This window comes from Pristiophorus japonicus, chromosome 6 (assembly GCF_044704955.1).
Source record: "Pristiophorus japonicus isolate sPriJap1 chromosome 6, sPriJap1.hap1, whole genome shotgun sequence".
In the NCBI taxonomy this organism is placed as follows: Eukaryota; Metazoa; Chordata; class Chondrichthyes; family Pristiophoridae; genus Pristiophorus; species Pristiophorus japonicus.
The window spans coordinates 102,319,600-102,342,809 of NC_091982.1; the positions used below are offsets into that span (position 1 = coordinate 102,319,600).

Genomic DNA, 23,210 nt, shown 5'->3' on the forward strand with positions numbered 1-23,210 from the left:
CAGGTTAGGTGAGTGGGCCAATGCATGGCAGATGCAGTATAATGTGCATAAATGTGAGGTTATCCACTTTGGGGGCAAAACACGAAGGCAGAATATTATCTGAATGGCGGCAGATTAGGAAAAGGGGATCAACTGGACCTTTATACACTGGTGTTTAGAAGGATTAGAGGGGATCGCATAGAAACGTATAAGATTCTGATGGCACTGGACAGGTTAGATGCAGGAAGAATGTTCTCGATGTTGGGAAAGTCCAGAACCAGGGACACAGTCTTAGGATAAGGTATAGGCCATTTAGGACTGAGATGAGGAGAAACTTCTTCACTCAGTTGTTAACCTGTGGAATTCCCTGCCGCAGAGTGTTGATGCCAGTTCATTGGATATATTCACGAAGGAGTTGGATATGGCCCTTACGGCTAAAGGGATCAAGGGGTATGGAGAGAAAGCGTGAATGGGGTACTGAGGGAATGATCAGCCATGATCTTCTTGAATGGTGATGCAGGCTCGAAGGGACAAATGGCTGACTCCTGCACCTATTTTCTATGTTTCTCCCATTACATGGCTGTTTGCTTAAAACAAGTGTACATAAACATGCTATTTTGAGAAATGCATCCTTTGACCAGAAAACATGATTTGAACTTTGCAGAGGTGGGTAATGTTGGTTTTGGCTGATCTCGCTTGGCTGGAATCCGAAACACACTCTGCTCTTTTTCGTCCTCCCCCTTCCCTTTCTAGGACTCCCTCCATCTCATCCTGACTTCTGCTAGGACCGTCTCTAGTTGTGTATGGAGGATGCCAAATGAGAAAGAAAGAAAAATGACTTGCCTTCTATAGCATTCTCTTCTTCAAGTAGGCATCCATCATATACACTGCATTCATCAGGCTCTCTGGTATAGCAGGGAAGGGTATTTGGTAGTGTTCTAGTTGTCTTTCTAACTGTTTTACAAACAAGATGGTGCTGCTATGTGGCACAGGAGCATGCTACCATCTGGCATGATGAGAGTTTATTAAAAACAACTTGAAAGGAAGTCTAAAGAAGTAAACTTTTTGAAATTTGGGAAAACCGACACCCTGCTATCCGCAGTGCAGTATTGTACTCGTCAAAGTGGTTATCCATCTAAACTTATGAAGTCTATTGGTGACATTGTTTTTATGTAATAACTTATTTTACACTTTCCCCCCAGGTTCACCCAATTCAGCTGGTCTTGTAAGCCGTAAGAATGTGATTGCCCTAACGGATGCTGCTGTTGTGACTAATCTCCGAAAAGCTGGTGCCATCCCATTAGGTGTTACAAACTGCAGCGAACTGTGTATGTGGTATGAATCTAGTAACCATTTATACGGGACAACCAGAAACCCATACAATGTGGATCGTATTGCTGGTGGAAGCTCAGGTGAGCATTATCCAAATCCTCGTGACGATCTCACAGTACAAATAAAATCTACAATTGGCAGTTTCACTCAAGTGATCACAGGATGGCTGATGTCTGAAATGGAAATATCACACTAACGCAATACACGCCAACATTTTCATTATTATTATTGGCAAGAGGAATTTAGCAGAGTGGAGCAGAGGGTTTGAAACGTTCCAGTGTGGGAACCCAACACAAATATTCACACGCCTTCCGACCACTTGTTGTAAAACTTTGAAAAGACATAGCCAGTGGCCCAAAGATAATCAATCAGTGCTCTGAATGTAGAAAATATTTGTAAAAAAAAAACTAACAACAGAATTCTTATGCTTGAAATGCAAGAATTACAGATGCATGGTCAGAAAATTCAGATTTCTGGTTATGATTCCTCCTTGCAGACCCCCCAAGTGTCCATGATTTCCAGTTTGAAAATGTTGGAAATGGAGGGTCCCTTGCTCTGTTTCGGCGTGGCGGCCCTGACCTGCAAGGACCATCAACAGGTCGGGGCGTTCAAAGCAGCATGCTGCTGCAAGGTACAGCACGTGCTGGAAAGCAGCGGCTGTGAAGAGGGCTGTGGATTGGACGTCACCAAAATCCAGATCGCTGATTGGAGCTTGGGCAGGTGCAGCAGGAGCGGCGAGAGATTGTGGTGCGACGTGATCGGGGTCCAGGAGAAACGTGAGTTCAGGGCCTAGAAGAGGCGAGGGTCCAGGGGCAGCACACACCGATATGTGTGCGCACTAGGTCCGTGCAGCAGAGCTGGTCTCCAGTTGTCTTGGTTAATCCTTGACACTGGACCAAGACCTAGCTCTGTCAAGCCCGTGTGGTGGCTGGTGTTCAATGGCCATCACAAGTTTTTAAAAAAACCCACGCACAGGCATCGTCCACCCTTCAACACATAGTTCAGGACCTGGAATATTAGGTCCTTCATTGAAACACATGTGAACTCATTCGCATTTGGCGTGGAAGCAAGTCATCCTCGATATGAGGGACCGCCTATGATGATGAACAAGCAATGTTGAGCCTGATCTGGGAGTCCTTGATGCGGACACTCGGGGGTCAAGTTTCGGGCCACGCCTAGAACGGCGCAGCCCCGACCTGGGCGCCCATTATTCGCGCCTAAAAATGCGACAGAAAAATACCTCTTAATTCTCCGGCTCCTTGCTGGTCCCTGGGAGCTCGGCACAGCGTGCACACAGCAGCGGGGGGGGGCGGAGCCACGGAGTCGCGCCGTTTCTGCAAGTGGAGCGGAGCGGGGCTAAGTTTAAATGAGGCAATGTCGTGACAGCAGCCCTGCCCAGAAACATTGGCACTCGGCCATTTTTAAAGGGATTTAAGGAAAAGTGTTGATTTGTCTCGTGGACCCCTGGAAAGGCTTGGGATTGAATTTTGGTGATTGTTTTGTGTCTGAAGGAGTGCTTTTAGCAGCACTGTTGAATAAATCACCTGCCGAAATCAGTGAGTGCTGCTTTTCACTGCTAAACTTCCAGAACAGGTGCTGCATTGGTGTATGCAAATTAAGGACTGTGTGTTTTGAAAAATAAGAGTGTCAATTCAATACAGCAATGGAACAACGTCCACCAAGAACAAAGAATTCTTGCATGAGGAAGTGGAGATATTTGTCAATGTCATTGAGCAGAGATGGCAGGAGCTAGATACCAGCAACAGAGGTCACATAAAAGTGCCACCTAAAGAAATGAAGAAACACTGGAACCAAGTTGCAGAAGATTACTGCGCAGTGTGCATACCATGAAATCTGGAAGCCAGTGTAAAAAGAAATGGCACGACCTTGGTCAAGTAGTTGGTGTAAGTAATATTTTCCATTTTTAATGTAATTGTAATGTAACTATCTGTATGTCCCACCCTGCAGAAAGACGCACTCTAAAAAGTTATATTTTACCCTTTGCAGAAGAAATTGGCCCACAACAAAAGGGAAGCAACTCGAACAGGAGGAGGCACGCCCAATCTGCATCCACTGACACCCTTGGAACAGAGGGTAGCTGCTATGATGAGTCGTACATGGAGAAAAGCAATCAGTACAGCACAACCTGGGCCTGCACGCGAGGAAGAGGGCAAGTCCTGAAAATGCATCGTGGCCCTTCAAACCAACCTACTGCCTGGCCTGCTATGTGTGAGAGTACTCATGCCACCCATCCTGCCCCCTCCCTTGCTGTTAAACATTTGACTGTTCTGATGTATTTTGCAGAACATGATGCTGCCGATCCTGAAGATACAGAACAAGAACCAGTACAACCAGATGCAGACGATCCAGACTGGATGATGGCAGCGATGACTAAAATGTCTACAGGGGAGAGCTTCCAAATTAATGGGCATCAGAGTTTCAACCCCTTGCATAGGTTCTGGTTCCACCTTCCATGGTTTTGATTCCGATGTTGCGGGTCCCAGTGGTGCTGGTGATATAATGGAGCAGTTTACAGCCAGTGCACCACTGTCCGAGCCTGCGCCTCCCACTCGAGTGCTGTCGTCTGGAGCACTGAGCGTCCCAGCGCCTCTCTCTGGTACTGCCATCTGGAACACCGAGCGTCCCACCGTCTGTGCCCGTGCCTTTCAGTGTAGTGGTGCCACGAGGCAGACCCAGGCAGAGGAGAAGGAGATTGGAGACACAGCATGCAACAGATGCGGCTCAAGTTGTGGCATTGGGTATGGAGACCAATGAGCTTACCCAATCACTCATCGGTAGCGTCAGTGCAGTGGGTGAAGAGGTGATGGTCCTGACGGGAGAAATAGCAGTAATGACACGGGAACTTAGGGAGGGAATGTCTGAGGGAGTGCAATCGACGGCACAGGCCGTCAGGGAGGGCATGCAAGTGACGGCACTGGCCATCACGGAGGTAGCTGCTGCAATAAGGGCACACAGCCCGACCAATCAAATGACACCCCCATGAAGAAGTGAACATTCACTGAGATGTGGATGAGATGGTTGCAGCCTTTCTTTGCTGTTCTTGTTCTTGATGTAGCTGTAGTGGCGTTTTTCAAATTGAAATTGTTTTTTAAGTTTTGTAACTTTGCAACTTATAAGTGATCTTGTAGTGTAAATACTCTCACATTTTGTAACTTATTTAATTTTGCATCTAAAAAGTGATCTTGAAGTTTAAGTGATCTTAAGAATGTAATATTTTTCACATTGAACTTGTTTTGTAACTTTTGTAACTTTACAAGTTTATAAGTGATCTTAAAGTCTAAGTGATCTTCAAGAGTCATATTAAAAAGTAAAGTTTGATACAACAAATATTTTATTACAGTGACGTTAACTTTTCAATAATATATTTTTCATTAAAACTGAATCATCTTCCGTTAACACAACACAACATAGGAACAACTGCAAAGAATAAACATGTCCATGCGCAACAATGGTCACAGAGCCCTCAGGCATCAGTAATTGAAGCGTTCACGGATGAGCTGCTGGCGCAAGGCTCAAGCAATCGTTAAAGGTGCACAATGGACGGCCCTCCTCCGACTTCGTGCTCCGGCATCAGTCACTTGCATGCTTTCCTGATCTTCGTAATCATCCACATCCTGCTCTTCCGTAATACTATCATCATGCACTGGACCCTCACGGTCTTCTGGTTCCACTACCAGCTCCTGCTGCCTCATGATGGCTAAGTTATGGAGCATGCAGCACACAACAGTGAAGTGACCGACAATCTGAGGAGATGAGAGTATTGCAAGTGGCCTCCGGAATGGTCCAGGCATCGGAAATGCTGTTTCAATATGCCAATGGTCCACTCAATGATGCGCGTCGCAATGTGCGTCATGTTGTATTGATGGTCAGCTTCTGTCTGTATCACGCGTAGGGGCGTCATGAGCCAGGTAGTCAGGCCGTACCCTATGTCTCCCAGTAGCCAGCTCTGCCCTTCTGGCTGCTACTCAAACATGCCAAATATAACGCGTAGGATGGGTGCTGCCAGGGTATCTCGCATTGACTGACATGATGCGCAGCTTGTCGTCACACACGAGCTGCACATTGATGGAGTGGAAACCTTTATTATTGCTGTACTGCTCGGAATCCTCCACAGGTGCTTGCAAGGTTATGAGGGTACAATCAATGCAGCCCTGTACCTTTGGGAAGCCGGCAATCCTGAAGAAGCCCACAGCCCTCTCATGGATCGCTTGTGTGGTCATTGGGAAATTGATGAAGTCAAACCTCCGCACATACAGTGCAGCCGTCACATCCAGTTGTCGCCTGAAACGATCCCGAGGCATAGAAGGCAAGTGCAGCTGTTAGCTTCACTTCAACAGACAAGGCAGTTGGCGTTCTGCTTATGGACTGCAAATCTGCTCTCAGCATATCACGGATCTCAGCGACAACTTCTCTGCGGAAACGCAGCCTTTTGACACAATCAACCTTGCTCATGTCCAGGTACGAGCGCCTGGCTCGATATTGCCGACGTGGGTAAGGTCTCCTGTCCATCAGCCTACGGGCTAAGATGTTCCTGGTGCGATGAGCTCTAATCAGTGAACCATTGCATAATCCGTGGTGTTGACAATGCAGCACCCATTCTGCAAATTTAAGTTTCTATCTGGCTGCCTCTCCCTGTCCCTGGCTGAATGGCCTCAGTTACCCTCGCAGCTCGAAGGCTGCTTGCTGTGTCTTTGGCTGCCGTCAGCCACTGCCGCCGCCCCTATCCCGTGGCCGAATGGCCTCAGTCTCCCTCGCAGCTTGAAGGCTGCTTGCTGTGTCTTCGGTTGCTGTCAGTTAGTCTGGAGTAAATTTTCAATGCCTAAACTTTCAAAACAGGCGTAAGTGGCTGGGCACTTTTGGGGGGGAAAAAAATCTCTTCCAAAATGAAACTGTTCTAACTGACTAGAACTGGAGCAAACTAAATGCCGAGAATTGCAATTTCTAAGATACTCCATTCTAAACCAGGTGCTCCAAAAAAAAAATAGGAGCAATTCAGGCCGAAACTTGACCCGTCAACATCTGAAATGGAAGGCTTTCCCAGAACTAACATTCTTCACCTTGAAGCCACATTCACAAAAGTAAAACAACGGTACGGTACTAAACGTAGTACGGTACTAAACATAACCTATCTAGACAACTTACTGGGCATCTATGGATTGGATGGGGCAAGTGTGTTAAAAAAAAAACCTATCTGAATAAGATAAAAATCCCACCCCCAAGCTGGACAGTATTTCAAGTTTTCTTTTTTTTGTGTCCTATCTTGAAGGATGTAATTTATGGTATTGCCTTTCTTTGTCCTATCTTGTAGAACAGCAATTTCACTATTTTAGGATGGGAAGGTGTTCATAAACAAAGTAGAAAAAAAGTTCAGTTTGCGTTTTGGCTTTATTTCTGCAGGTGGTGAGGGAAGCATTATTGCTGCAGCCGGGTCAGTAATGGGCGTGGGTTCTGACATTGGTGGGAGTATTCGAATGCCTGCCTTCTTCAATGGAATTTTTGGACACAAGCCTACAACAGGTTAGAATTATCTTTAAACTCTGCACTGGTTTTATGGTAGTACATCATATTTGCATGATTTTGCCTTCTAAATATGATATTGTGACTTGTATGGTCTTGTGTTTGTTGCGACTTAATTATTTTAGTGCAAGTTTAGATTTGAGGAATAACTGATTTATTAAGGCAGCTCTGGTGTTCTAATATACCACTTTAGTGCTTTCCTTTAATTGTTAATCCAATAATTTAAAGCTTTGACCCATTAAATTGCCTGTTGGCTCTGTTATAGAGTAAATAATGCAAGCACTTGGTACAGTAACTATATTACATTTCCTGAGACATACAAACCCTGGTTCTCTATACAGGTACAGTGTGCTATAGTAGCCTTTTTTCCCTGCCTAAGATCTTTAATTTTATAAATAACATTGGGTGTCATAAGGAATGGAATGGATGGGTGACTTCAAATTGGCCTGACTTGCTCTGGAAATACCCAATTTTACAAATCCATGCATAGGACTCAATGTAGATTTCCTAGTAGGGAACCTAGCATTGACCAAACAGGGAAGGAGTCTGTTTTGAGGGTCCTACATTGCATTATAAGAGTCGACATCAAACAACCTGCCTCAGTCTGCATGCAGTTGCAGGCTCTGACCACAGAGTGTTGCTGTAGAACATCCTTTGGTTTTTGAGCATCCTTTGCATTAGCCAGTAGCCATCTCAGTAAAAGTAAAAGTAAAAGTAAGTAAAGATCTTAGATCAAAGTAGCATTAATTAAGCAAATTCGCAATCGCCATTTATTTTTATGGGAAGTGCAGAGCTATTAGAATTGTTTGTGAGGGTCTCTTTGGAACGCTACAAAAGTCCCAGGAAATTATGGTGTGACATAAGTAATGGCATAAGTCATTCAAGCCATAATTTTCTGGAATTTCTGTGCCATTGACATAAATGCACCAATACTATGGTGTAAGTTATAAGCAAATTCTGGACTATAGTTAGTATAAAAGCCTATAATAAGAACCTATGATCAGTGATTGCTTCCAGGGATATAGAATATGTACTTAAATTACAACTTATTAGCCTTCACTTATAAGAAAAGTATGATCAAACTGCATTGTCTGTTCGGGGATACAATAGTTGAGCATGGATTCCCCCCCCCCCCCCCCCACATTTTTTGCATCCAGTGTTGGCATTAAGCACTCCAGCTCAAGTATAGCATACGGTACTTGGAGGGTAAACCTTCCTTTACATTGCCCAACATTGTGCCTTAACTCTGGCCTTGAAAAATCATCCCATGCAACACTTTCATTTCCCAGACAACTATTGTCTCTCTCAGGCTGCTACTTTAGTGCTGAATTATGAAAAGTTTTGTACTCTTCTGATGCTGGATTCAAATTGTTTTGATTCATTTCACTTTAGGCCCTATGGGTTTCTGTGCGAAGAGGCAATTTTATCCTATTGCTCTGGGTAGATTTCATTCCACGTTTCAAAGGCAGAAGTGTAATTTTTAACCTATGCCACCAATATTAAAGTCTGCATTTCATTTTTTTTAAAATGTGGCCAGCAAAGCTTCATCGATTCCCCAAAAGTTATAGTGCAGATCAAAATGCAAGAATCTGTTAGAAAACAATTCCCTCCTTACCTGAAGATTTAGTTTCGTTTTGCATGTGGCATTTTAAAACCACAAAACCTAAGCCTGATAAATGTATGTAGGTGAAGGTTTCAATAAAAATGTGAACACTTGAATAAAGTAGGAACAATTGTCTTGAATTAGGATTTTGTATTCTGGATCTTTTTGTGATTTAAATACTCTGTAAAATGGTTAGAAAGTACGTGGACCACAATTGTGAATAAATCATTATGTACCTATCTGAAGTTGACTGCACTATTTATTAAATATCTTTTGTATGTCCCTGTAATATTAGAAATATTTTTTAACTTTGTGTTTTCAGGTTTGATACCTAATGGTGGTCAGTTTCCAGATGCAACAGGTCTAAGAATGGAATTTCTCTGTACTGGTCCCATGTGTCGTTATGCTGAGGATCTCATTCCAATGTTCAAAGTCATGGCTGGTCCAAATATCTCCAAGTAAGGACAAAGCTCAAACCGTAATCATTACTTTCAAGGACATACCGCCTTTAATGTGAGCAAAACATAAGTGCTTCACAGGAAGAAAGGAGCAAATGGAAAATCTTGTAGGAGATTTAGAAGAGGTGTTTGAAAGCTTGGTCAAGAGATGGGTTTTCAGAAGGCTTTAAGATGAATAGAGGTATGGTAGGTTTTGTGGAAGGAATTCCAGAGAGTAAGGCAGAGCTAGCTGAAGGTTCTGCCACCAATGGTAGAATGGATGGGGGTGGGGGGGATGCCAAAGTCAGAGGACATTATAACCACACAAAAGTTACTGCATAGTAAGATGCCATTTGGATCATTGTATCTCTGCTGGGCTTTTTGAAGAGGGAGCTGATGATGCTGGAGGAGAGTGGTGCCTGCGTAAGATGTTTTCAATGTCAGCAAGTATAGGTACCAGGAACGTGGGTGAGGAGAGAATCAAGGGAGAAGAGGAAGATCTTGTGCAAGAGACCTTTTTTTTTTGTCCTTCCCTAATTGACCAAAGAAGGTGTTTGTGGATCTCTTTGAGCTGTTGCAATCCTTGTGTGAATGGTGCTTCCACAATGATGTGTTCGGTAGGGGATTGTAGGATATTGACCCAGCAACAAAGAAGGAACAGCAATATATGCCAAAGTCAGGATGGTGTGTTGAGTCTTTAAGGTGATTATGTTCTCATCAAGGTTCTCTCTTTTTTCTGTGGGCAGTCCTTTTAACTGGCTGCGTAGCCTATTCAAATTTTCACGCGTATGCGGTTTCTTCCATATAAAAGTCAATCCTTTTCGGTGGTACAAGTGGCAGGCAAGGGAGGTGCTGTCAAAGTAGATCATACATACTGTAGCCACATTGTATCAGTGGTGGGGTTGGATATTGAGTCCAATGTTGGGAGCTTTGATCAAGAAAACTTCCTTGATGGTGTTGAGCTTCTTGAGTGTTGTTTGTGCTGTACCCATCCAGGTGAGTATTCCATCCCACTTCTGACGAGCCTCTTAGATGGTGGAAAGATTTTGAGGGGTCAGGAACAATGTTCCCTATAAGCTGCGCGGCCACTGAGTGCTCTGGAGCTCCCACACAGCCGGCTCACCCAGCTTTTAAATGGGAAAAACCGTACATGCGTGGTATTTCGAATTGGCTTTGCAAACCAAAAAAATTGAAGGGAATATTGGTCAGGAAGTGAGCTTACTTGTCAATCTCTACTCTACTCTGCTTTTGCAGCCATAGTGTTAATGTGGCTTGTTCATTTCAGCTTTTGATCAGTGGTGACTCTCAAGATGTTGGTGGAGGACTTGGCAATGGTGCTGCCGTTTAAGGTCAAGAGGAAGATGGCTGAGCTTCCTCTTGTATGAGATGGTCATTATCTGGCGTTAATGTGGCACGAGTGTTATCTGCCACTTGTCAGCCAAAGCCTGGATGTTATCTTGGTCCTGCTGTAGGGCTGCTTCATTTTCAGAGGTGTTGTGAAATCATCAGCAACTATCACCATTCTGATCTTATGGAGGGAATGTCACTGATGAAACAGCTAAAGATGGTTGAGCCGAGGACAGATCTTTGGGGAACCCCTGCAGTGATGTCCTGAAGCTGTGATGATTGGCCTCTGATAACACAGCCTTTGCATCAGGTGTGACTTCAGTAATTGAAAGGTTTTCTCTGACACCCATTGACTTCAGTTTTGCTATGACTCCTTGATGCCATACTCCGTCAAATGCTGCGTAGTTAATGAGCTTAGCTATTTTTGCTTCTCCTGCATTCAGCCCTTACGTCCATTTTGGATCAAGGCTGTCATGAAGTCTGCAGCCAAGTGGTTTTATCAGAACTTGAACTGTGTTGGTGAGTCAGTGAGTATGTATGGCTTGATAGTACTATTGATCACGCCTTCCATCGTTTTACTCCTGATTCAGAGGAGGCTGTCCGGGCAGTGTTTGGCTGTCTTAGATTTAACCTATTTTTTGTGGATAGGACATCCCTTGGGCAATCTTCCATATTTTTGGGTAGCTGCCAGTGTCATAACTATACTGGAACAACTTTTCTATGGAAGCACTTAATTTGGTGCACAGCATTATAGCTGGGATGTTTTCAGCGCTCATACCTTTTGCTGTATCCTGTGCATTCAACCACTTGATATATTGAGTAAACTAAATTACCTGGACATTGGTGGGGACTTTGGGAAGGGACTGAGTAGGACATTCACTTTGCTGAAGACGCACAAACACTTCAGTCTCGTATCTTGCACTCAACGTGCTAGCCTCCACCATGGTTGATGCTAGGTATGTTCCTGGAGCCTCTTACTTGTCTGCCATCATTCTCAACTGGTGTGGTAGGACTACAGTGTTTTGCTCTTATCTGTTGGTTGTAGGATCATTTAGCTCTGTCTATAGTTTGTTGCTTTTGTTGTTTAGCATGTTGCAGGTTTGCTCTGTGCTGTAGCTTCACTAGGTTCGAACCTCATCCTAAGTTATGTCTGGTGCTGTTCCTGACATGCCCTTTACAACCTGCACTGCATCAGGCTTGGTTTTGTGCTTAATGATCAAGGAGTGAGGGATGTGCCAGGCAATGATGTTACGGATTGTGATGTAAAACAACTTTGCAGCTGATGTTCCACATTGCCTCATGGATTCCCAGTTTTGAGCTTCTATGGTGGGACCATATTTGAAAGTAGGAGCTTGTCCTGTATCCCCAGGGCCATTTTCTGGGCCAGTGCTTCCAGTATATAGAGTATTGTCTGCCATTTTAGGTGCTTCATTAAAGAAGAAGCATAGTGTGTGTAGAGCAAAGATTCACTAGGATGATGCCAAGAATGAGAAACTACAGTTATGAGTATAGACTTAAGATACTAGGATTATTTTCCCTGGAGCAAAGAAGGCTAAAGGGAGATTTAATAAGGTGTTTAAGATTATGAAGAGTTTTGATAGTGAATAAGGAAAAACGATTTACTCTAGTTAGGAAATAAGTGGGGGCCACCATTTCAAAATTATCACTGGGAATGAGATGTTTGGAGAAATCTCTTTGCATAAAGGATTGTTGGAGGCTGGAATGCTTTGGCAGGAGTAGTTGAGAGAGAGAGGTTATTGCATCGGTTATGATTTTGCTCTTGTTGATACTGCCTCAAATACTGGCTTCAGTCGCTCCTGTAAGCGGTCTGAGCTTCTTACTTTTGTTGAGACATCTATATTTACTTGTATGATAGTGAGATTTGGGGGGTGGGGTGGTGTAACAATGAAACCCCCTTGTGACCTGAACTGGATATCCGGGACTTTTGCACAGTTTCTGTTAACACGAGATGAGATGAAATGTAGTGCGAATCATTCAACTCCTTTAGGTGAATGTACATAACAATAGCTATGATAAGATTCACTTAATTCAATCAATACTAATTATGTCCACAAGATCTCACGAACATAATGCATGCATTCGATTGTCCACTCGTTTTCTTGCATGACTTAAAAAGACCAACTCCATTGTATCCATGAGCCTGCCTCTTTACCTCAAATTACCCTCTATTGCAAAAACCAGACTGCTTTCTGATATTCTGCTTCATTTCTTGATTTTGCACACTTGGAAAGATATCAACAACTTTCTAATACAATGGGTGTGTGAGGTGTTCATCAAAGATAGAGATAAGCCAACAAGTTGCTTATTTACAGTCTGAGGAAACAACTTTAAAACTATTTAATTATCATCTTAACTCCCTAACGTCTCAAATTCCCCTCTCTCTTTTTTCTTTCAGTATTAGACAATGCTTTTAAAACACAGTACAAGTAACTTTTTCCAAATCCTTTCTGTAGAAAAATGGCCAAAAAACTCTTAAATGTGACAGTATCTTTCAAAGAAATTTGGACAAGTATTTGAAACAGAGGAAGAGTTGCTCTAGAGATTACGGGGCCGAAATTTCCCCCCTTCATATGCTCCATTACTGCCTCAGGTTCTGGGGAGTGTTGTGCCTTGGGTGTCTCTCTCTGGGCTTCTGCCCTCACATCTTATGCTTGGCCTGTGAAGTACCCCGATTGCTGCAAGAGCACTCCTGGAGAGACTGTGTCCACAGCTTATGAAGGGGGTTTTGAGACTCGTGCGTCCCCACAGCTTATGACTAGCCTGTGAGGCACCTGTGAGTGTCAAACACTCCTAACTCCTTTCTTCCCTAGCCTGTGGCACACAGTTGAGCATTTTCGAGGTGCTCCTGGCTTCCCTTGCACTGTTCTGACACAAGACTCACAATCAGGAGATGTAATACAACAGAACTGAGACGAGGCGATTCCAAGAGGAACTTTAAGCTTCCAATTTATTTGACAAGGTGTATCTCAACAAACAGCAATACACCATCAAAACAATCCCCCTAAATATCACTAAACGGACACAACGAAAATTTTTACACAAGTATTAGCAGTACAATGCCCAACCTCCCACCTTTCCTGACCTAAATGAGTTGGGAGTTCTGGGGACCAAAGGTAGTACTCACTACTGTGCCTTTTGCAGTCTGGTGGTTTGTTTCTTCTGTCTTCGGTGTCTTCGGACATGGTCTTCCTTCTGTGTCGAGAGGCTTGCTGGTTGCTGGATCACGAGAGCAGAACACACGCACACACTGGGTCAGAACCCCCTTCTTATAGCCAGATATCCAGTCTGCCCCTCGTGCTGAAATCGATCCTTCCCATTGGTGGGCTTTGTGATTTAGAAAAATGCAGCATTTAGATTTTGCGGGTTTTTTTCCACTGACCATTCAGATGTTAACCTACTCAAGGGTTGAGTAGGTGTTGATTGGGTTGGCAGGGTGTAGGCCCTTGGTTTGTTTTGGGTTCCCTAGTTTTCTGAAGATCTGCATAATTTCCCGATAATGGTGTAAACATGGGGAAGACAATAGCCCAATAATGGTGATGAGTCAGTCCCACAGTTTTTGAGCAAGTGCTCTCCCATTGGCTTGAAGCCCCTTGCTTTGGGATAACTCTCTCCCAACATTGGCCCTCCGGTGTCCTCCCCCATCCAATCACTGCTCTGCCAAGGCCACATTGTCTCGGTCGCAACCCATGCCTGGATCTGGGTTCTCTGTTCCTTCCAGGATACTGGCCTTCTGTTTTATAAAATGAGGGGTTTTCGTCCTCCCCTTCACCTCTAAGAGGCGCAAATGGAGTGGCGAGGCCTTACCGACCGGGGACAGACGGATAGGCCGACCCGACTGAAATGACCCCCCCCCCACCCGGGCTGGAAGTGGTGGGAACGGGTTTTCGCGCTCCCTGTTTTCCCGCCGCGTTCGGCACGCGCTGATCCCTTACTGACCGGCAGCGAACCCCCTTTCCGACCCCTTCGGGAAATTGTCCCGTGCAAGATTGCTCCGTGAGAGTGGTGCCATCGCTGGTCGGTGCCACTGACAGCTTTCCCCGGCTGTTAAAGGGGAGGTCGCACAGCTGCGACTCCGTTATTTTTTTATTGTCGGCTGACTGCCAGGTCGGGCTGACAATTATGCCCACGGGTTCGGCCAGGCCGCCAACAGGCAGTCTGGCACCACCTCTTGTGCCAGTCCGCTGGCCTAACCAAAACCCTCCCTGGTGGACCAGTGGACCGAACTGATAACTCTGCAGAGATTGCAGCGATCCTCCCCTTTAACTGAAGGGGAGGGACGTTGTGACATGACTGTGCGACGTGCTGATGACTGGTTGAGGCAGCCGACCCGCTGCAAGGGCACTTCTGCACCGCAGCCGCCACAACATCCACCCTGACCAGAAAAAAAAATCACAGGCAAATTTCTCTGGAGGGGCGGATAAATTTTTTTTTTAAACTGTAGGTGCAACCTGTTTGGGGTGGGGCTCAATTTTGGTTCCTAGCTGTAATACGGCTACCTGGTGCATTGACCCTACTTTTTCAAAGGATTAGTGACTTTAATTAACTGTTTGGGACAATGTTGCTCTATGCCAAGATAACATGAAAATACAAGCCCTCACTACATCGTGCTTTGTTCCACTGTGGTATACTTTCTGGTTGCATGTGAAGGTTGAATGTATGAGGAAGAATGTAATCATAAAGTCTTCCTTATTTGAAATGTAATTTCTATAGACACAGTTCCTATTAAAAAACATATGGGCTCAAGTTTCGAGTGGGGTTGCTCCAAGAGCAATTAGTTTAGTTTGGAGTATCTTAGAAATTGCAATTCTTGGCATTTAGTTTGCTCCAGTTCTCATAAGTTAGTTTAGTTTCATTTTAGTTCAGTTTTTTTTTCAAAAGGGGGTGTGTCCAGCCACTTAGGCCTGTTTTGCAAGTTTAGGCAGCGAAAACTTACTCCAAACTAACTTAGAATGGAGTAAATGTCTACTTTTGTAAGTGCTGAAAAACCTTAGCTAGAGTTAAGTTCAGTTCAGTGCAGGCACAGCCAGAGACGGGATGGAAAGCATTAAACACACAGGACACATCAACATCAACGGGGTGGGGGGGGAAGGGAAGTTGGAGGATTTTTCAAAGCACTAAACACCTTCACAAAACAATAAAGAAGCATAAGTACATTTAAAGCATTAAACAAGGCAGTACATTTAAAGCACCAACCACTAAAATAGAAGCAAAAAAGTAATAAGCAATTAATTAACAAATAAAAAATAGAAGGAACCCTACACCTAAAGCACCAAGACTAAAGTAATAAGCAACCAATCAAAAACAAATAAAAAATAAAAGTTCTACCTTTATGTGAAGGGAAGGTGTTTCTGTCAGCCGTGCTCTGCAAGCGCCCCTCTCTCTCTGCCTCCGCCTGTGAGGGGAGGAGGATGGGGGGCGGGAGGGGGGGGGGAGGCTGAAGAGGACCCTGGTAAGGCATGTAACCTCCTGGGAGAGGCAAAAAAAAGTGAAAAATCCAGGGCCAATAAGGGGGAGGGGGAACACACATTCCTCTCACCACCTCAGATGATCAAAACCATTTCAGATAATCACATGGACCACTTACCTGTAAAGCCACTTACTTTCTATATAATGCAAACTCTGCCAGTCAATCAACCATGACTCTGCTTCCATCCATCCACTATTTTTTTTTCTCTCCCATTGTAACATTCTGTCTGCCAAACAGTATTCCCCCCCCCCCCATCCAAACTCGATTTGCTTTCTACCATCCACTCTATTTTCGCCCCTTCTTCCCCTACACCTAATTCCGCTTAATAGATCAACTCTTCCCGATACTGTACACTTTCTATACGTGTCACTTCTTAGGATATTTTGACCTTGTTCCAAGGAAAGGATCTAGAAATTAGTTAATTTAAATTGTGATATGTTAAAGCTTGCTTCACAGGAGAGTAGGACTGGCAAGTGTGTATTAGGTTTCCCACAGCCTGGGAACAATAAAAGACAGTTTGACATTCAAGCGTCCATTCAATGTTGCTAGAACAACCCGATTCATTTAAAATATATATGGCGATTGCAAGGTAGGCTGGTGGACTATGCTTTTTATTGTGGGGGAAGTAGAGGGAGGCTAGTCAGTTTTGATTATGGGCAGGCTTTTTATAAAAAAAATTAAACAGTCACAAAGTCAGTCAGGTAGCAATGTACTGTTTAAAGCTTAAAAAAAAAAGACAGGAGACTGCAGGGAAGAGAGTCGATAGCTATTTTACTTTTTTTTTGCACAGCAGTTCTGCAATAGTCTTGCACCCACTTGCACTAGTATATTGCCTTCGGATGTGGAAGTACAAAGTATTCCTCCCAGCAGGGTCACTGCGTGCAGACGCTTTATTGCCGAGAGGCGTATAACTGTTTATTAATAAATAAGCAAGCAGCTCTGTGCCCATGAAACCTCATTCAGCCTGCCCCCCCCCCCCCCCCCCGCCCATACAGTGCACTGTGGTTATTTTGTATATTGTTTAGAGTTTTATGTTTAAAGTGCATTGCCAATTGTACTGTTTATTATTTGCAGGCTTTATGGTGTACAAGGACACCAGTCATTGAAAGGTCCTTTTGTACATCAACATTTCCCAAGCTATCACCATTTAAATAATACTTTGTCTTTAGGTTTTTCCTACCAAAGTGGATAACTTCACATTTTTCCATGTTATACTGCATCTGCCATGTGTTTGCTCACTCACTCAACCTTTTTAAATCACCTTGCAGCATCTTTGCATTCTCCTCACAACTCACAATCCTACTTAGTTTTGTGTCGTCAGCAAACTTGGAAATATTACATTTGGTTCCCTCATCCAACTTATTTACATATATTATGAATAACTGGAGCCCAATCACTGATCCCTGTGGTACCCCACTAGTCACTGCCCGCCACCCTGAAAAAGACCCGTTTATTCCTACTCTCTGTTTCCTGTCAGTTAACCAATTTTCAATCCATGCCAGTATATTATCCCCAATCCTCCGTGCTTTAATTTTGCACACTAACTTCTTGTGTGGCACTTTATTAAAGGCCTTCTGAAAATCCAAATACACTACATCTATTGGTTCGCCCTTACCTATTCTATCAGTTATATCCTCAAAAAACTCCAGTAGGTTTGTCAAACACGATTTTCCTTTCATAAATCCATGTTGACTTTGTCTAATCCTGTTGATCTTATCCAAGTGTGCTGTTATCACATCCTTTATAATAGACTCCAGCATTTCCCCTACTACTGATGTTAGGCTAACCGGTCTGTAGTTCCCTGTGTTCTCTCTCCCTCCTTTTTTAAATAGTGGGGTTATATTTGTCATGCTCTAATCTGCAGGAACTGTTCCATGATCTATAGAATTTTGGAAGATGACAACCAATGCATCCACTATTCCATGGCTACCTCTCAGTACTCTGGGATGCAGATCATCAGGCCCTGGGGATTTATCTGTCTTCAGTCCCATTAGTTTCTCCAGCACTATTTGCTTACTAATAATCATTTCCTTTAATTCCTCTTGCTCACTTGACCCTTGGTTCCCTCGCATTTCTGGGACGTTATTTGTATCCTCTTCTGTGAAGACAGAACCAAAGTATTTATTTAATTCTGCCATTTCCTTGTTCCCCATTATAAATTCTCCTGTTTCTGACTGTAAAGGACCTACATTTGTCTTCACTAATCTTTTTCTTTTTACGTACTTGTAGAAACTTTTGTAGTCGGTTTTTATGTTCCTTGCAATTTTATTCTCACTCTAGTTTTCCCCTCTTGATCAATCTCTTGGTCCTTTTTTGCTGAATTCTAAACTGCTTCCAAACCTCAGGCTTGCTACTTTTTCTGGCAACTTTGTATAACTCCTCTTTGGATCTAATACTGTCCTTAATTTCTTTTGCTAGCCATGATTGGGCCACTTTTCCTTTTGTGTTTTTACGCCTGAAAGGAATGTATAACTGTTGTAATTCATGCATTCGTTCCTTAAATGTTAGCCATTGCCTATCCACCGTCATGCCTTTTAATGAATCTTCCCTATCGATCATAGCCAATTCATTCCTCTTACCTGTGTAGTTTCCTTTGTTTAGATTTAGGACCCTAGTTTTGGATTGGACTGGACTAATTCACTTTCCATCTTAAAGAATTAATCAAATTATGGTGACTCTTCCCTAAAGGACCCCGCACAGAAAGACTGTTAATTAACCCCTTCTCATTGCACAATATCCAATCTACGATAGCTTGTTCCCTAGTAGGCTCCTCAACATACTGGTCTAAAAAACCATCTTGTACACTCTCTAGGAATTCATCTTCCACAGTATTATTACTAATTTGGTTTAACCAGTCTATATGTAGATTAAAGTCACCTATAGTATCCTTGTTACATGCATCTCTAATTTCTTGTTTGATGCCGTCCCCTACATTACCTCGACTGTTTGGAGGCCGAAAGACAACGCCCACCAATGTTTTCTGCCCATTGGTGCTCCTTAGCTCTGCCCAGACTGTTTCTACATCTTGATTTTCTGAGCCCATATTCTTTCTCACTATTGCTTGGATTTCATCCTTTACTAACAACGCCACACCACCCCCTTTTCCTTTTTGCCTGTCCTTCCTAAATATCGAACATCCTTGGATATTCAGTTCCCAAACCTGGTCACCCTGCAACAGTGTCTCTGTAATTGCAACGATATCGTATCCGTTTACATCTATTTGCATTGTTGATTTGTCTACCTTATTACAGATGCTTCGTGCATTCAGATTCAGTGCTTTTTGATTTGTCTTTTTAACATTATTAGACCTCTTAACATTGTTTTGTACTATAAGCCCTGTTTGTCTTATCGCTATTTTTTTTTCTTGCCTGGACCCTATTTGTTTGTGAGCTCTTATTTGTATGCTCTGTCCCTTCCTGACATCATCTGGTTATCCTTACTACAATCACTTTCCTGCATTGCTTCATTTTCTTTTTTCTTTAGCATTCTAGATTTCTCTCCACTGGGACCGTCCACCGCCCACCTCCCCTCCCCCCCCTGCTTATTTAGTTTAAAGTCCTGTCCACCTCCCTAGCTATTCGATTTGCTAGAATTCTGGTCCCAGCATGGTTCAGCTGTAGTCTGTCCCCACGAAACAGCTCTCTCCCGAGTATTGGTGCCAGTGCTCCACGAATCAAAACCCACTTCTCCCACACCAATCTCTGAGCCACGCATTCATCTCCCTGTTTCTATTGACCCTATGCCAATTTGCTCGTGGCTCAGGTAATAATGTAGAGATTATTACCTTTGTGGTTCTGCTTTTCAAATTAGTCCCTAGCTGTTCAAACTCTCTCAGTAGAACCTCTTTCTTGCTCCTACCGATGTCATTGGTACCTAGGTCTACAACGACAACTGGATCCTCCCCCTCTCACTCCCAAGTTCTTCTCCAGCTCGGAGGAGATGTCCTTTACCCTGACACCAGGTCGGCAACACAGCCTTCGAGACCCACGCTCTCGGCTGCAGAGAACCCTATCTATCCCCCTAACTACACTGTCCCCTAATACAGCCACCTTCCTCTTTACTCCCCCCACTTGAATGGCTTTCTGCACCATGGTGCCTTGGTCAGTCTGCTCATCCACCCTGCAGTCTGCACACTAGTCCTCAAGGGTTGCAAGAACTTCAAATCCATCGGAAAAGAGCAGTGACTGAGGCTCCTGCAATACTACTTCCTGGATCCCCGTAACTGCCTCACTTGCAGTCACACCCTCCAGTACCTGACCACTTTCAATTCTAAAGTATTTAATCTAGAGGGTGTGGCTGCCTCCTGGAGCAAAAGGTCCAGGTAACTTTCTCCCTCCCTGATGTGTCTCAATGTCTGCAGCTCAGACTCCAGCTCCTCAACTCTGAGCCGAAGTTCGTTGAGCCGCAGACACTTAGCGCAGATGTCGTCGCCCTGGACCAAACCGTCCAGAAGCTCCCACATATTGCAGCAGCAACACATCTCCTGTTTTCCCATTATTTTATTTAATTAATTAATTTAGTGTTAATCAAAGTATTTACCCTATAGAGTTTATTAAATTAGTTAAACAACTAAAGGTTAGTTTTTAGAATTTAGTTATATGCTATATGTTAATTTAAAAAAAAAACTTAGCCCACAATCACTGCCAATCACTTACCTGCCTTACCTGTCATGTCACACTGCAGAGTTCTCCCCACCCGGAGCTGTGTGATCTTCTGGGAGAGGCAAAAACCCAGGCCAATTGGGGAAAAAATCTGGGAAAATTCCTCTCCGACCCAACCGAAACTAGTCCAGGGGATCACACTGGCTGTGTTAGTATCCTTGACGTTGCAGGTCTGCTGTGGCTGTTATCCCCACTCTCGGGCCTCGGTCTGCTCCCACTTAGGTATGTCGCCGCTCTACGGAAAAAGTTAGGAAAAACAAGGCAAAGCAACAACTCCCACCCCCACCTCACCGAACTCTCCCACTTACCAAACTCGGGTTTCCCACTCTGAGCTGCTGCACTCCGATTATTAATCAACTCCTCTTCTCCCTTTGAGCATACAGCTTCAAATTATTCGCTTATCACACTAACGTCCTGTGTATTTATTTGGTATTCTGTAGTTTTGCATGTGTTAATGCTTTATGATTATTACAATGGTATTTTAATCACAAGTTAGAATGTCAATAATGTCATTTAATTGGAGCTTAAGCACAAAGAACTGAGTCTGCCTCAGTGAGTTTATGAATCAGCAGAGCTGAGGATTGTCCCAATTCTCTGTCGCTCTCCCCCTCCCGCCAAAAGTTGGAAGGAATTCCTATTTATATGTGGAGGTCAATCTTTAATCAAAGAATGAGGAAGACTATAGCTGTGGTAAATAATCTACTTCTATATGGTATTTGCCTAGTGCCTTGGATGCAGCAGAACAAATAATGTGCATTTCCCATGTATGTACCTGTTGTACATCTATAGCCATGTTGCATTTGTATGTGTTTGGAGCTGGACATGAGTATACAACAAAGGAAGTTTTGTAGGTATGACTTGAAAGAACTCACTCGTGCAATGCCCCTGCGTATGTTTGTATATATGGCAGGCTTGGATGTTTTTATGTGCTTGTTTTAGATTGTTATTTTGAATCTCCTGTCACAATATTTTCCTTTTTAAATGGACGGTCATATTACCTCACCTATCTCGATTAAATACAGTAGAGTATTAAATAGAAATATCGTTATACGATTTTGCACCACTCTGACAACAAGAACTTCAAACAAATCAACAGTTTATTTTTTAAAAACTGTATCACTGAAAAACACAAGTCTTCATCTCTTTGAGGCTTAAGTATGTAAAAATAAATGTTATGATTTTAACACTGGAGCACAGATCATAATATTTCTCCCTTACTGTACAGAGAGATTATACATAGCTGACTGACTTCAAATGCCCAATGTAGTTCTAACTATTTGTAACCTGGAATGCTGTCACATGTCCTCACCTGGAGTCTCACAATGAAGTTGGTAACCCTACTTTGCTGTCTGGAAAAGTACATGTGTGCTGACACCTGTAAAAACCTGTAACCTAACTCCACAGAGGTTTCAATAGGGTTTATTTATTACAGCACTGCATTTGGTTCTAAGAAACAGTAGCTTGTCAGGGCTCTGTTTTTGGAATAATGCATATTCAGTTGTCTTGTAATTTTTGTATTTAAAAAGGGTGAAGCTTGATGAAGAAGTTTTCATCAGGAAAGTGAAATTCTATTCCATGGAACATGATGGAGGATCTCCAATCGTGTCCAAAGTGGACAACGAACTGATTCATGCTCATAGAAGGGTAGGTTGAAATATTTATTCCTAAAGTTATTTAACTGCTGCTTGTACTTTCAATCCATGTCCTTATCTTTTTATATTTAAAAAAAATGATTTATGTAGCACTTTGTATCTTAAACATCCCAAAGTGTTTTACGTTCAGTTAAATATTTTGAAATGTAGTGACTGTTAATCCGTAAATTTTGGAATTGTACTTCCGATTTCCGAGTCAAAAGTGGTCCCAGTACTGATCCTTGTGGAACACCACTTCCCACCATTTGCCAATCTGAGTAAGTACCTTTAACACCTATACTCTTTCTGTTTGGTAGCCAGCTTGTCTACTGTTCTGCTACGTATCCCTGACTATGCGATACCTTATCAAAAACTTTTTGGAAAACCAAATATATAGCACCTACTGGATTACCCTTATCCACCCTTTCTGTTACTTCCTCAAATAATTGAATCGGGTTGGTCAAGCATGACATTCTGTTTTGGAAACCGTGCTGACTGTTATATATTTTCAGTTTGTAGATGTTTTTCTATTACATCTTTTAGTAAGGATTCCATTATCTTTCCTACCACTGAGGTTAAGCTAATTGGTCTATAGTTCCTTGGACTTGTTATATCTCTCTTTTTATATATAGGAATCACATTAACTGTTTGCCAGTCCTCTGGCACCATTGCTGCTTCTTACTTTTTATATATGTGTATTAGTGCCTCTGCTATCTCTTCCCTAGCTTCTTTTAATATGTGTGGATGCAATCCATCCGGACCAGGGGTTTTATCCTCACAAAGTTTGATTATTTTATCAATTATATCCCCCCTTTCTATCTTAACAAACCTCTAAGTCTGAATGAAATTAATCACAGGGGCATTGGTGGGTTTGAATTGTCTAACAATCCCAAAATTTAAATTAATAGTCTTGCAGTACCTTAAATACCATACCATTGGCTAAAAATATTTTTACTGTCTGTTTCTGTTTGCTATCTTAAATATTATCAAGTGATAAAGTAAATCTTGACACTGCATATTTACTGTTTTGGTGTTGTATGTTGGCATTTTTCAGTTAATTGAATACCTTGAAGTGCAGTTTGGTGTTCAGGTCCAACAAGTTAAGATTCACAAGATGAAGTATGCTTTTCAGATGTGGTCAGCAATGATGTCATCCCCAGGGACTGATGGCAAGGTACAGTTGCATTGGTTATT

General features: G+C 43.0%; 1 protein-coding gene across 1 annotated transcript in view; it reads left to right on the top strand.

Moving 5' to 3' along the window:
- Window positions 1-23,210, top strand: part of LOC139265192 (fatty-acid amide hydrolase 2-like) — a 70,702-nt gene that overhangs the window by 15,214 nt on the left and 32,278 nt on the right. The window contains exons 4-8 of the mRNA XM_070882117.1: window positions 1,182-1,391; window positions 6,730-6,849; window positions 8,775-8,910; window positions 21,912-22,029; window positions 23,071-23,190. Coding sequence (XP_070738218.1) covers window positions 1,182-1,391; window positions 6,730-6,849; window positions 8,775-8,910; window positions 21,912-22,029; window positions 23,071-23,190 — 704 coding nt within the window. The remainder of the gene's footprint in view (window positions 1-1,181; window positions 1,392-6,729; window positions 6,850-8,774; window positions 8,911-21,911; window positions 22,030-23,070; window positions 23,191-23,210) is intronic.